At 42.0% G+C, this 15,847-nt stretch overlaps 1 protein-coding gene across 1 annotated transcript in view; it reads right to left on the reverse strand.

Annotated features, from left to right (window-relative positions):
- Positions 1-3,207: 3,207 nt before the first annotated feature.
- LOC124149035 (neuronal acetylcholine receptor subunit alpha-10-like) overlaps positions 3,208-15,847 on the reverse strand; it is a 29,801-nt gene continuing 17,161 nt past the window's right edge. The window contains exons 3-7 of the mRNA XM_046520366.2: positions 15,391-15,530; positions 8,541-8,585; positions 6,118-6,227; positions 5,219-5,754; positions 3,208-3,842 (exon numbers count right to left, since the gene is read on the reverse strand). Coding sequence (XP_046376322.1) covers positions 3,490-3,842; positions 5,219-5,754; positions 6,118-6,227; positions 8,541-8,585; positions 15,391-15,530 — 1,184 coding nt within the window. The 3' untranslated portion in view covers positions 3,208-3,489. The remainder of the gene's footprint in view (positions 3,843-5,218; positions 5,755-6,117; positions 6,228-8,540; positions 8,586-15,390; positions 15,531-15,847) is intronic.

A 15,847-nucleotide genomic window follows, 5' to 3' on the forward strand; every position in this document is an offset into this window, starting at 1 on the left:
CACTCCATGCTGAGGGGAGCAGGGGTACCAAATCTAACTATCTACATCATGCCGCTTACCAATTCTAGTTTTGTTACAAATTACAAGAAAAGGCATTTAGAGACTGATCGATATCATCTTTCATATCATGAGGATGTTTCAGTTTCAGAACAACAAGAAACTTGAGCTAAGTGTATAGTCATTGAATCTACAAATGGAGATCCACTTAAAATCAATCCTTTAGTTATCTCAAAAAATGATTCAGTCTATCTGTGGTGAAGTTAAGAACGTTTCACGTCTCCGAGACGGTTTGCTCCTTGTTGAGTGTGCCAAACGTCAACAATCTATAAATTTGTTAAAACAACTTCACTTTGCAAATATCAGTGTCGCTATTTCAGCGCACAAAATGCTCAATTCTAGTAGAGGTATAAACGGATTTAATTGGGACTTTATCTGAAAAACCATTGCAAACAGATAATATACAACCTGATTCTGACACTCATTCAATCACTGACATTGGCAACATCTTCCTCTGAGACTGTCGAAATGTCATTAAAACAAAGAAACGCCTCGATCGTAAACAACCATCAAAGATCACATCTCCTTTAGAGGTACCTCTAACTGTTGAAGTTCATAACTCCTTTGACCCTCAGGAGATAGAAGTCATGCCATCTTCAGAACACAGACATAGGATCCCATCTTCCTCACGTGCACGGGAGAGATGCCCCATAGAACCACCATGACTCAATCTCCAAATATAATTCAGTGGAATTGCGGAGGACTAAGGAGTAACTTTAATGAAGTACGGTTATTAGCACAAGATCATAAACCTTCAGCATTTAGTTTACAAGAAACCTATCTTATGCATACTGATAAATTTCAAAAGTATCATTACAATTCTTATCATTCTATTTCACCACCAAGTGATAAAGCCACTGGCGTGGCTTCAATTTTTGTGAGACAGGGCATTATCCACAGCCCTGTTCCTCTATCCTGCAATCTTCAGGCTGTTTGACCAGCTCCCTACGCCCTGTATCCTTATTGGTGATCTTAATAGACATAACCCTCTTCTCTAAGATTTTATTTCAAATGATAATTCAAGCATACTGTTAATATGGAAATTAATGCGTCTCTAAATTGATACGACTGCAGTCCCTAGCCAAAAATGCGACTCAATATGAATGCTATTCCCAAGTCCGATGTTAACCCACATATTCGTAATCCATGGTTTAATGACGAATGCAAACAAGCTAGGAAGTTTAGGACGGTGGCAAAGTAGGTTGTGCAACTTTCGTTGGATCAAAATATTTATCATCTACGATACCTGACAATAGCTCTATTTTCACTGCTGAGACCAATACCATCATTACAGCCTTGGTATACATTCAATGACAGTCTGCATGTGAACAATTAATCATCTTTTCTGATTCGCTATTCTGTTTTCGGGGACTGAAAAATGTCTCTTCTAATCATCCAATTATTTTCAATATTTTAGAACTTTATGATCTTTCAACTGGCCAATACAACATCATCTTTTCTAGGTTACCCAGTCATGTGGGCATAAAAAAGCAATACATTGGCTGATGCTGAAGCAAAAGCAGCACTCAACCAATCTGTGACACCTCTTCTTCTTCCATACAGTGATTAGATGTACTGTTACATCCAAGATCTCATGTAAAAGAAGTGGGACACCCACGCAGTATTATAAGTTACATGAAATCAAACAAAATATCTGTGACACCTACTTTGGTTGTCTGTCCACATTTGAAGAGGTTCTATACCCACGAATATATATTGAAAGGTGAGGATCTTCCATTCTGTATCCTTTCTGATGAAAGAATCACGGTCATGCATGTCCTGCTTGACTGTGTTGATATTTCAATCACAAGGGATAAATATTTCAAGGTTTCATCACTGAAGGGCCAGCTCTGATTTCATCATCTTTTTTAAAAAGAGATAGAAATTATTGATAATTTTGCATGTAAATAGGTTTTTCTTTTAATTGGTTTTATATAATTATTAACTAAGATGGCTGTGCCCTTGACAGGGGTTGAAGTATTGTAAAATTATTATCCCCCTCAGAGGGTATTGTAAGACCATCTCTACCAAAGTTTGTTGTTCCTACCTCAGTTTTAATCACAGCTTATTTGTTATTCTAATTGATGGCTAAAATTGCATACAATCGCCAGCAGTTGAAGGGATAATGTAAACCCTGCTGGTGAACCGTGCAGGTTGCAGAAGTATTACAAGTTCTTCATTCCCTAGCATAGTGGCCTAACTTTGGTTGCTGGCAATCTGAAGCCCCTTTTTTTATATTGGGTTGTATAATGATAGTTTATTGTTTCTCAAAACAGTTTTACTCTAGTTATGTACTGTCCTTTGGACACAGGATTTATGCAATCTGAATATACTTGTTGGCAATGTTAAACTTTATCTCGTCATGATATTGCTGAAATATTGATGATGTAACGTTTAATCTTAACTCACTCACTCACACTAATGTGATTGACAAGATTCAGGAAAAACATGGCAAATATGACTTCACTTTCGAAATGTCAAGTTTGAATCAAAGTACCAAGTTGTCTGATTCCCCATTGTTCTCAATGCCTTAGATTTTGCTACCTCCTAAATCTGTTGTCTGACATTGGGGGATTAACCAGGTTTGCTGCCAGGAATACAGCCCTTCTGACAATCTGGGTAATGCAGAAGGCTGCAGTATTTGGAAGTCTTCACATTCTCAGAAAGATTCTGGGTGGGTTTTACTAGTCAGCGCTTCCTGTCAGCCTAACCAGCCTGACTGTGTCAGGATCACATAAACCCTCTTTGCTGCATTTTTCCTTCTGTAAATAATAATAATAATCCTCAGCTCTCTGGGAAGTATACAGCCTAAGCTGCTTGTGTGGCTCTAGAAGGTTAACTGCCACATTGCTAACTGATCCTACTGGGTTCCCATTCACTTCTGGGTGAACAGAGGCACATTTCAAACAAAGTCACTTCCTGAGGAAACACCACATGTAACATGTGTTTCAGTATTAGATTTGTGTGAAATCACATTCTTCACCATCGCCATGGATTAAAATTAAGACAAGTGGTTGATTGTTACTGATATCTGGTCTGTGTGTTGCCGAACGTGTTTCAGGTTAAAAAGACAACAACAAAAATCAACATATGTTTATTGCTGCAGAATAATTGTTTTTATTTCATGTGTTCTAGAGACAAGACCACGCATTGAGTTGAATTAATGAAACAAATAAACCAATAAATCAAATACACAGAATCAACTATGTTAACATTCTGAGTAGTGTTCAACTGCCTGTAGTTCAACGTGTTCTGACGATAGTGAGACCTGCCTGTGGCGAGGGGTACGACTATGCCACCATTGATGTGTTCCTGGAGTAGAGTCCACTGTTTCAGGCGGAATGCCACATGCACTGGTGCACACTTCTTTCTCACCAGAACGGAACAGATCTACATCCACAAGAAGTGTACAGAAAGTGGCACATTACCATGTCATAAATAATTTGTCATAAGGGACAAAACGAACCCAATCGTTATGACGGACATGAAGGTTCCGAAAATACGGAAGAGAAATTTGTCCAGTATGTGAGCAATCTCTTTTGCACTAGACCCTCGTTGAGGAGATGTTATCTTCTCTGTACATTCGGGCAAGTCCTTTCCGAGAGGGGACACCACTCTGTTTGACGTGCAGGTGATGCACGCCAGGGGAGACAGGAAGGACTGGGTGACCTTCTGCAGCCACGCTGGAACTGGTTTGGCCTCATCCTGGTGATACAGGCGGAGAACGACGATAGTGCAGAGTGTGCCTGCAGTGCCTACACACATGACCACGGACAGGTACACCTCTGAAAAGGACAAATAGTGAGTATCTACATTTACTCATGGGTGATGTACACGTGTACATCGGAGGTTTATTTACTGAACAGTATGTGTATTCTAGCGCATACCCCATTGAACAGTTTAGAAATCGAATATTCTTGAAGAGATTGCTACTATATCTATATCTTCAAGCTTATATATCATATAGCTGCTACAATTCTTCCTCTCCATATCATACAGCTGCTACGTCTTCTTCTGGTCTATATCGCACAGTTGGTACTATTATTCTACTCTATATCATACAGCTGTTTTCTTCAGGTTTATATCACACAGCTAGCTGCTACTATATATTCTATATCATACGGGCAGTTGGGGTAGCCAAGTGGATAAAGCATTCGCATTCATGCAGTAGACCTGGGTTCGATTCTCTACTTGGGTACAATGTGTGAAGCCCATTTCTGATGCCCCCGCCGTGATATTGCTGGAATATTGCTAAAGGTGGCGTAAAAACCTACTCATTCACTCACTCACTCACTCACTACCATACAGCTGCTATTGTTTCCTCTGGTCCAGATCATACAACTGCTACTATATCGTCTGGTCTATATCATACAGTTGTTACAGTTTCTTCTTGTCCATATCATGCAGCTGCTACTATATCGTCTGGTCTATTTAATAAAGCTGTTACAGTTTCTTCTTGTCTATATCATGCAGCTGCTACATTTTCTTCTGGTCCATAGCATGCAGCTGCTTATTTATTCCAAAACACTGACGATCTGTTCCACTTTTTACCAGTCTGTTCTTTGTTTATATTGAGAAATGAGAATGTGTCATATCGGATAAAAAAAAGTAAGTAAGAATACGCGTATTGTTTCGTGACTTACTTCGCTTCCGTCTTGTATGATGGGTGCTGATGATGCTCCCTGTGCAGAGTTGCAGCCTTTGGGCGCGCCATAAACCTATGATCGTTGGTTCGAATCCTGCTAAGCCCCGGCCACGTTTCTAGGTTTGTCAGCACCCTTGCTCGTGGGTTTCATCAAAGTAAGAAACGTCTGAGACCTGCATCACTTCGGTCGGGCTTTCCATCCACAGTAATCTCACATACAGTGATATAACTGGAATACTGTTTATAGCGGCGTTAAACCCAACTCACTGACTCACTTCCTCACTCAATCACTAATGTTGCTACGATCAAGGGAGTAACTTAACAGTGCAAATTGTTGCCTCACAAAGCCCATTGGGTTCAGTTAGTGAAGCCCGTTTGTGGTTGGCTGAAATACTGATGAAGGCACCCTAAACTCTCACTCTAACACATCTACAACTACTAACTGTACATCTGATGGAACTATTGATGATGTAACGTCTACCATCACATCCGCCACTACTTCACTAAGCCACTCACGGATGATAGACGTCTGACTGGATATGGGCGGCAGGTTGGCAGCTATCATAGTCAGCAGGACGATGTAGGACAGGAGGACAGTCAGACAGTACCCCATCTTCTCCCCAGACTCTATCGGCAAGGCAAACACCACCATCATTAAGATGGAGTTGAGGATAAGGGGCAGCATGATGTTCAGGCCATAGAACTGCCATTTTCGACGGACAGTTACCTTGAACACCAGTTTCCGGAATGTCATAACGCCCTGGGTCACGTTAGTGTATTCATATCCAGTGCCCAACATTTGCCACTCTCCATTACCGGTGAAATACTTCATGTCGAACGGACTGTTTGGGTCAGTGAGGAGGTCTACCTCATCCGTGGTGTAACTCCAGCCAACCAGCGTCAGAGAACATGTCTGCTTGTCATAGGGGTAGTACGTTATGTCTGCAGAGCAGCTGGAGGTCGTAGAGATGGGGGGAGACCATACTACATCGCCGCTGGGGAACACTTGGAGAGGGGTTCCGTCGCTTCCTAGGACAGCCGGTGAGTTGATGCTGGGGAGGGAAGAGACTGGTGTCAGTGATTCAGGTTATGTAAATTCAAAACGTCAACGCCACATGATAACCAGTCCCGGAGCACCTGCCGTAACAGAAGGTTCCATTGGGCGCTAAAGGGTGAAGGCGGCGCAAAAGAAACGGTTTTTGGTCACTGTTTCAAGAGATACAATTTTATTCTGAGAACAGATGTAAAATATTTTTCACAATGCATGGAGATTATGCTTTGAGGAGAATGGGTAGTAGTTTATGTAACTACGAGTGTTTTAATTTGAACACAGTATTACTCACAAACCAAATAACGCATAATATTACTCACGTCCTTGGTGTAGTAAATGCCACAGTTCGCTCATGTATACATACTCATTTTCAATGACCAGTGGTGGCTTCCAGATGTATTTGGTGTTGACAACCATCCTCTGTATTCCTCCCGCAGATGCCGGGTCCCACGTCAGTCGAGGGTCATTCCAGAGCTGTCGACATGTGTCAATACTGTACATGTGATCATTTCAATACTGTACATGTGATCATGTCAAGGGACATACTTGTATGTGTGATTATGTCCAGGGTCAATTTTGTAAATATGATCACGTCGATGGTCAATACTGTTCACATGATCATGCAATTGTGTCAATAATGTATGTGTGATCATGCCTATGTGTCAGTATTGTACATGTGATCATGTCAATGTGTCGATATTGTACATGTGATCATGTTGTGATTCTTTTAGATAATAGATAACTCAAAACCTATGCAAAATCCGACATGTTTTACTGTGGGTTTTTTAACTTACTATACACTATGGGTGCCACAGGAATAGAATCTCATCTTTATTCATTTATTTTTATATGCGAGAATGTGCTATACTAGTAATAAAACACTTATTTTGAAGTTGTCAGAATAGATTGTCATGCAAAATGTGACCTTACAGTGTCCTCATATGATCTACTTTGATAATATGAAACATATTTACGTGATTTGTTTATCGTGCATTTCTTGTTTTATGAGTAAGATCATGAACTGCTTAATTAGGCATCCGAAGTACAATGAACTACACTACTGGACAATCAATGCAATTAAAATGTTAAAACAATCCTTCATGTGAGATCAAAAGATAAGATTCATTAAAAAGTATAAAACAATATTTATTGAATGTGTATTAATCGTATATAAACTAGTGTCCAAAAGAAACGATACCACCTGTTTGCAACGACATAAAAGAAAAACTAAACAATGCAGAAGTTTAGGATTGGTGTTATGCTTTTGAGAAATCCTTTCACAACATCTGTACAAAAATTTCAATTCAATAAAATCTGTACAACCAATATGACAAGCCTTTAAAGATGGGTGGGGTCGAAAAATGAACATTTCGTTAGAGCAATGATCACAGAAACAACGGGAAATGTCACACCACACGTCTCAAAGTCAAGTCAGTAGCGGGTATGTCCACCGTGAGCATCAATACATGCCAGAACACGCCTACGGACTGATGACGTCAAACGTCTGATGACGTTGGGAGTGATGCGTTGCCATTCCTCGAGGAGACATCGTTCCAAGTCCTGGACGTTGACTGGAGACACACGGCGACGTCGGGTTTGCCGATCGAGGTTGTCCCATAAGTGCTCGATGGGATCATGTCCGGTGAACATGCGGGCCATGGCAAAACCTGTACGTTGGCGTTGGCAAGGGGTTCTGTGTCAATCTTGCTGTGTGTGGCCTTGCATTGTCATGTTGAAAAAGGAGTCCACGAGGCTGTTGCTGAATAAAGGGCACCACAACAGGCCGTAGGATGTCATCAAGATAACGCTGTGCATTCAGGTTTCCACGAATTACGACAAGCATCGTTTTGACGTCACCACATATGCCACCCCAAACCATTAACCCTCCACCTCCAAACGGCCGGACCTGTTGGATACAGTTAGGCGCCAAACGTTCACCAAATCGTCGGTATACAAGCTGCCGTCCATCGTTTCTGAAGATGAGGAATCTGCTCTCATCAGAGAACATAACACGTGCCCAGTCCCGCCGTTGCCAACGTCGAACTCGCCTGGCCCAGATAAGTCTGTTGTTCCGATGTCGAGGCGTCAGGAGCGGTCCGCGGTAGGGATGACGTGGCCGGATACCATACTGCCGTAGTCTCCTGTAGACGGTCTGTCGACTGATCCTGTGTCCCAGTTCTGTAGCCGCCGTGGACGTCGCTGCTACGATGCGGTTCCTCAGGTGTAATACCCGGATGTAACGATCTTCACGGGGCGTGGTTACTCGTGGTCTTCCACTCCTTGGCCTGTCTGACGTCTGACCTGTCTGACGTAACCGCTGCATCAACCTGGTGATAGTGATGCGTGCGCAGCCCAACCTTCTGGCGACGTCGACGTGTGACGCTCCTTGTTGGACCATTCCAACGGCTCTCTCTCTCGATGGCTGTCAAACGTGGCATATCTTGTGTTCTTTTTGTGTTGATGTGATATCAACGTGTCTGATCAGCCGTTTTATACAGTTTTTCTGCACGTGCAGAACATGCTAGAGAGGGAAATGTCACTTTCACGAAATTTACGTTTTTTCCCGGAAGTGATCACGTGTTCCCGGTATTTTTTATCGACTATGCTGTGTTTGGGATGTGAAATACGAATTGGCATGTTTTCATACTTGACAATTCACTTAGTAAAAAACAATTTTGAAAATAAGTTGGTATCGTTTCTTTTGGACACTAGTTTATTTTATTTACTGGATTTGCTTTTTATCATCATCAATTGCATCATCATCATCGCCATCATTAATATACTCACAACCAACAAAGCCCCGGACAAGGACATGGTTTCTGCACCGATGTTCTGCAAGGAATAAATGGTGTATCAGAAATACAGCGTAGGTTGGATTCATTAAAAGGGTTACCTTCCATCTCTGTTGTTCTGCATGGCGTCCTGGTGGAATCAAAATAAGGGTTTGCATGAAATGAACCAATGGTCGTGTCTTATATATTTGACAGCTATATAAGCTATATAACATCATAGTTTTTAATGTGACCCCTATGGTCTGATGGCAGTCAATGGAGTTTGGAGCCACTTCTCTTGCAGAACTGCAAAGACACCACATGACATTGCAACACACAACGTCCAAGTTGATTTCACAGATGTTGGCCTTTTAGCTGGCCAAGACAATCCTGGTATATTCCTCTTCCAGACTTAAACAACGGTTAGCATGGCCCAGTGCACGTAGTGATGACTCCATATTACCAATCAGTGGAATGCAACAGCCCAAAAGAAACAATAAGAATGTACACAATATACTGAACCGCAAAAAATGTCACCATGGATAGATGTATGAGGAACCTTATTTGTCCAAACAATGTAAACATACTTTGAGACATATCAAAAAGATGAAACTTGGCAAAACTGATCATCAAGGTTGAAATTAAAGTGTCAAATTTCTTATTGTGAAACACAACACTAGTCTCTGAGAAAATGGCACCACAAGTCAGCATCTTGTGTGTCCGCCATGTGCATTGATGACTGCCGTTCAACGTCGATACATGGAATGGATGAGGCGGTTGATGAAGGCCATAGGCACTTGAGCCCACACTCTGAGGAACGCCTAATGCAGTTCAGCTGCAGTTGTCGGCCTTGGTCATTCAGCCGTCTTTGAATCTCTTCCCACAGGTGCTCAATGGGATTTAAATCAGGATTGAGGGCAGGCCACTGCATGGTTCTCATGCCAATTTGCTGGAGTAAGTCTCTTGTTGCTCTAGCAGTATGTGCACGGGTGTTATCATGTTGAAACTTGTGGTTGCGGCGACGTGCCAAATGAGGTATGGCGTGTGGTCTCAAGACTTGACATATGTTCCAAGCTGTTGTGACACCATTGCCTCACCCTGGACCGATGTTCTGTAAAATCACAGGGCTGACCCTCTGTGCACGACCAATTCCACCCCACACCATGATGCTCAGACCACCCCACGGCTCTCGTCTGAGAAGAGGACTCTTATCCACTGCTGGTGGCGCCAATGCTGGTGCTGTGTTGCCCACTGAAGACAGACCTGGCGATGACGTGGTGTCAGAATGGGTCCTCGGCGTGGCCTGTGACAGTGGAGGTGTCTGCTCGTCAATCGTCGACGCACGATCTCCGCACTAATGTGTTGCTGGTGTGTCCCCATGGTCTGTCGAGCAGTTTCCCCAGCAGTAATAAAGCGATCTTGAAGATGCTGTCGCACAATCTGACGATCCTGACGTCGGGTGGTGACCCTTGGTCTTCCACTTTGTGGTCTGTCATCTGTAGTGTTGGTTGCCTGGTACCGTTGCTCGAGCCTGTATATGGTCCTCACCTGGACTTGAAATGCATTGGCTACGTGCCGGGCGCCTTGTCCAGCTTGCAATCGTCCAAGGGCTTGGTGCCGCTGATTTCTTCCAGCTGATCTTGGCATGTGGTAGGAATTCAATAACGAATGAATGTTATCCGATCTGGGTAGATTTTTACAGGGCAAGAAATGGTGGAACGCATGTGCATTTCAATTTGAATGGTACTAACATGCATTGGGTTACTATGGCCGTTGCTGTGATGCGTTTGGGCGATCGGATTTATTGTTATCTGCTTTGTTTCATTTCAATTTCCGGTCAAGGTAATGTTAAATTTTAGAAACTTTGACAAAAATTAACCAGATATTTAAATGACAACTTTTCATGCAATGTTACTTGGGGTGACGTTTCTTTTGCGGTCCAGTATATGTATACAAATATAGTATTTTGGTACATGTATTACATGTATGTAAAAATGCATTTAAGCAGATATTGTCCATTAAAATGCAAATCTGTTTTTCACAATAGTCAAAGCACAATAAAATGCCACAAAGCAAAATCTCTTTAAGTCCAGTTTCAAGAGTATAGCCAAGAGGTGCATGGCCAAGAACTCCCATGTCAATAGGTGTCTTCTGTCCTTATCTGGCCTGGTGCCGGAGAGGAACAAGTCTGTTGTCAGCTTCTCGTTTCCAGTTGGGTGGAACTTCCCAAAGTCAGTCTGGGCCAACTTTATCTTGTTTGCTTTACCTTTTCATCAATCCTCTTGACCTCAACAAATCAAATGTTTGGGTGAGAATGAGGCAGGGTTTTGTTGAGACGGTTATGGGGCCCCTGTAAGTGAGTGTACGAGGTCCATCAGTCAGATGGTGCTTTCACAGAGGCAATGAAAATCGTGAATTTTCATTCACCTAGTTAGACTTCAAGACTTCAAGACTCTTTTATTCTGTAATAAAGGCCTCCAGCCCAGAGTACATGTATATATAATCAAGTCACAACAATTTTAAGTTACAAACAACAATTACAATCATTAAGAAGAGATCTACTATAATCATCAAGAGGAAGTGAAGCATTCGTAAATTGTATATAGAGTTGTCTCCCTTTAACTTATGAGATAAACCTGCCTTGCCTGCGTGCATTTAACAATATAAAGTGCTAAAGATTCTGACAGAGAATTATCTGTCATAACTTTCTCAAATTTGTCGAGAGTACAAAGATTACTAGTACAAATACTTGGCAAAAGCATATTTCTGAATTTGTAATACAAGTAACATGATGTAATAAAATGAACTTCATCCTCCACAATTGATACACTGAGATTATCAAAACAATATTTACATACTCTATCCTCTCTAGCAACTCCTCCCCACCGCCCAATTTCAACAGCCAGTTTGTGGTTACCACATCTGAATCGACTAAGAACAATTCTTAAATTTTTACTCTTCATATTGTGCAAATACCTTTCAGGCTCCAACACTGATTTGATAATAGAATAATTATAAAGCTTACTTGTTTCACTTATAGATAGTGCCCATGTTTGTTTCCAACAAACCAACACCCTGTTCAAACCAAACTAGACCAAATCCAAGTCTGTTCAATAGATATTTTATTCTAGTTGCCCATGTGGCTCTACCAGCCCCATCTAACTGATATAACATCAGATAGCAAGCCTTAGGATACCTATTTGTGGACATGTTTAATATTTTCAGCCAATACTTAATTGAATTGAACATGGTTGTTACATGTAATGGATACCGTCCTAGCTCCCCATACAAGACTGCTGCTGGAGTGTTTGAATTAACATGGAGAACTTTTCTAAGAAATTTGCAGTGCACATTTTCTATAACTTGGACACTTTCAAATCCCCAAACACATGATGCATAACATAAGACTGGAGAAACCATCCTATCAAATAGAAACAAAGACTCTTTAATGTTAAGCTTAGACTTTTTCAAAAATCCAAACACCTAGTTAATAACCATGTAGTCACTGAATTCAGTGGCTCTCTGAACTTCTTGCCTGGAGTCCATGACCTCCAGCCATGTCTGTGCGCGAGAAGGGCAGCGTCACCAGATGTCTAATCTACTATCATACAGCTGGATGTTCTTTATACTTGACAGCAATGCTCAGATCTTAGGCTTTCCTCCATATCCCCTGTCCAAAGTAGAAGAAGCAGCGCTTCGTTATGGCACCTGGAAATCCATCTTCAATTGCATGGATTGCAGCAAATTCAAAATCTTGTCTGGACTCTTTGATGGAGCAAAGGGCCAGTTGAGTCTATGTTGCACTTCTCTCTGATGAGGCTGAAAAGTCTGCTGTACGTTTCTTTCTGACGACCTGGCAAAAGGCATAGGGAAATTGGTAGGATATGGATCATGTACCCGCATGTATGATATATACTTTGTTCCGTATGTCAGGGCAGGCGTACCATCCTTGTAGATAGTTTCAGCAGACTGTAGAGATTCAAGTTGTTGCTGAGTTGAGAAGGCCAGGATCTTGTCATCTCCATCACTGACGAGAAGAAAGGGCTGATATCTGTGTCCATTCTCCTTCCAGCTGCACTTCAGCTCTTGTCGGAGAAGAATGGATATAGTCTTCCTTTCTTTGTCTGTACATAGCGCTGAACAAAACTGGTAAAGATGATCGGAATGGAATCAGATCCTGGTCCTGTATAGTGACTTAATCGTTGTACAGAGCATACATCTGGGTGGTTTCATCGTCGTCTCTCTTACTGGTGGTGCTGAGAAACTCGAGCTTTTTATCCTCTGGAGTGTTGGAATGTTCAGTGACATTTCTGAAAACAATGCCTGCAGTGGTACATCGTCCTACAGTGAATGCAAGTCTGTGTAGTAATATTCTTGTTGTACTTGAAAGGCACCCTTCTGTGACATGACAAACTTCACCTTCCTCAAACCATCCCTAGTGATAACCCATGTTGTGGTTTTTGCTTTAAGGGTTCATAGAGGTCCGGCTGAGTGTCCCCAGCTGCAGACGTGCCTGAAATTGCCTGTATATACATTCAGGTCTAACCCAAGCTTACTTACTTACTTAAATTGGGAATTTAATATGCCTATTTCGCGCACGGTAAAGAACCCATGCTGAAGTTCTTGTAGATTATATACCTGTACTTGTAGTCAAAATTATATTCTTTCTACCCTTCTCCACTTAATTTTGTATCTATATCCTTCTCCAACTTATTTTCTCTATAATTGCTTCTCTAACTTACATGCATATGCAATCCCTTAGTTGTTACAGCTAAAATAACTAACCACTGTTGGATCTTAGGTCTAGTTAATCCATGTCATTTATCCCGGCTTGTCCTACTACTAATTAATCATCTTGTGTTGTTTCGTTTTAACAACAGGTAAACCTTTTGTCCATTGCCATTTCCATTGTATTACCTATCAATGCTAATTACCCACGGCCTCCCGTTGTCCATCGCCAGCAAATATCAGCGCTAATTTACTGTAAAGTGATGGCTTTCATTTGTCTGTTGCTAATCTTCTATCATCGCCAATTATCTGTTGCTTTCCCTTGTCAGGTCTCCCCCTTTGTGATTATATTACTTTTGTTGTTCTTACATGAACATATACTCAACAACAAAAGTTCCTGTGACACCAATATTTTAGTGTATTTTTCAAACAAGTAAAGTTTGGTTTCCAATAATGTATGGAATCAGGTCACAAAAACGCAGCTGCTATAGAATAGCATGCATTTCATGCAACAGTTGATTTTTATGCAAGCCCATGCATTTCACTACCCAAGAATGGGTATAAAAACATGTGCGTTAACGGAATTCCATTTGAATTGTTTAGCATCGTGCTGACAACAACCACTCAGAAAAACAACAAAATTACGTAATTATTCAACACTACGAAATGACATGCCTGTCCGAAAATGAGCGTCTGCGAGCCATTGGTATGCTTGAAGCAGGATCGAGTCAACGTGATGTTGCAAAACATTTTAACGTCCACAGAAACGTTGACAACAGACGAATGCAGTCAGAGACCATCCTCGGAGTGGCAGGCCACGCGTAACCAATAATCCACAAGACAACTGGATTCGAACAACACACCTACGAAATCGATTCCAGCCAGCAACAGTGATTGCATGAAGCATCCCTGGCCTTCGACGAATATCTTCAAAAACCGTACGTCGTCGCCTCAGATGTGCAGGGATTGTCGCCAGAAGACCCACCAGACGTCCCATTTTGACAGGAAAACACCGTCAAGCACGTCTACAGTGGTGCAGACAGCGTCTACGCTGGACGGCCAAGCAGTGAGGACAAGTTCTATTCACTGTCGAGTCTCGTTTTCACCTCGGCCACAGCGATGGACGGATTCGAGTGTACCGACGTCGAGGTGAACCTTACGTCAATCATTGTGTCATGGAAGAAGATCGGTTCGGGGGCGGCAGCGTTATGGTATGGGATTACAGCAAGACAGGGACCCGTTTGATAGTGGTAGAGGGAAATCTCAATGGACAGCGCTACTGCGACGAGATCATCGGGCCCAGTTGTTCTACCGTTTTTGCGTCGTCATGGCCCAGGCATTACCTTTCAAAATGACAACGCCCGGCCTCATATTGCGCGACTTGTTCAGGATTCCCTTCAACAAACCAACGTGAATATCATCCCCTAGCCGGGTCGCTCCCCTCATCTCCCACCAATCGAGCACATGTGGGATGAGATGGATCGGCGCCTTCGACGTCAACCACGTGTTCCACAGACACTCCAGGAACTTCGAAACATGCTCCAGCAGCTATGGACAGATATCCCACAGGAATTTGTGCGACGCCTGATTCCATTCCATGAGACGAAGATGTGTTGTTTGCATCGCAACCCGAAGTGGACACACACGCTATTGATTTGTAAATTGACATTTTGGTATGTTAATGTTTGTTTTATGAAACCACGTATTTTTGAAGTCAGTGTGGCATATTAAACCATTTGAACACTTACAGGAGTCTTTTATCTGTTGGAAACCGAAATTGTTTCAGATTTGGTAAAAAACATAACTTCGCATTAAATCTTATTCAATGTCAAAGGAACTTTTGTTGTTCAGAATATATATATATGTGTGTGTGTGTGTGTGTGTGTGTGTGTGTGTGTGTGTTCTCCCTCATAGCATTTATTCACCCATACAAGGCAATCCATGGGTGATAGCCTGCTGTTAGTATGTCTTTCCCGGGACTTCGTTGCTTCTGGATATTTTGGAATACCTCCTTGCTGTTATCACTTACGAGGCTTCCGACTATCGAGGTTTCCGACTACTGAGGTTTCCGTCTACCGAGGTTTCCGACTATCGAGATTTCACTTCAGTTCACAGGCGGGTATGTAGGATACACTTACCACATCATTGAGAGCAAACAGCAAGATGGTGGACGTGACGACAGTGTACTGTATCGGTCTGACGTCCACGCTGGTGTTGGCTCGAATGGATGCCAGAAGAGCAATTTCATCACTCGAGTAGTCTCCCCTCGTTGCTGTGACTGTAACATTTTTAAAAATTTACCATTCAATTTTTGAGGGCGAGAGAGGCTAGGATCACACGATGGGATGATTTTTAAAAGAGAAAATTATTACTTCTACAATTTGTTCGTCTGAAAGTAGGTGATACCATCACGGTTTTTTTTCAGGACATCTCCAGTAAACAAGAATTTTCATTTTAAACGAAATTTTTTTGGCCATTATTTTTTAACTAACCCCGTAAATGGTCAGTCCGCTTCAGAAAAAGAAACTGAACAGTCGCCGATTATCTATGAGAATAAGTTCATTTTTTTTATAAATACACTAATGATGGGAACCG

This window comes from Haliotis rufescens, unplaced genomic scaffold (genome assembly GCF_023055435.1).
Source record: "Haliotis rufescens isolate VD_foot unplaced genomic scaffold, xgHalRufe1.0.p SCAF_8, whole genome shotgun sequence".
Classification (NCBI taxonomy): Eukaryota; Metazoa; Mollusca; class Gastropoda; order Lepetellida; family Haliotidae; genus Haliotis; species Haliotis rufescens.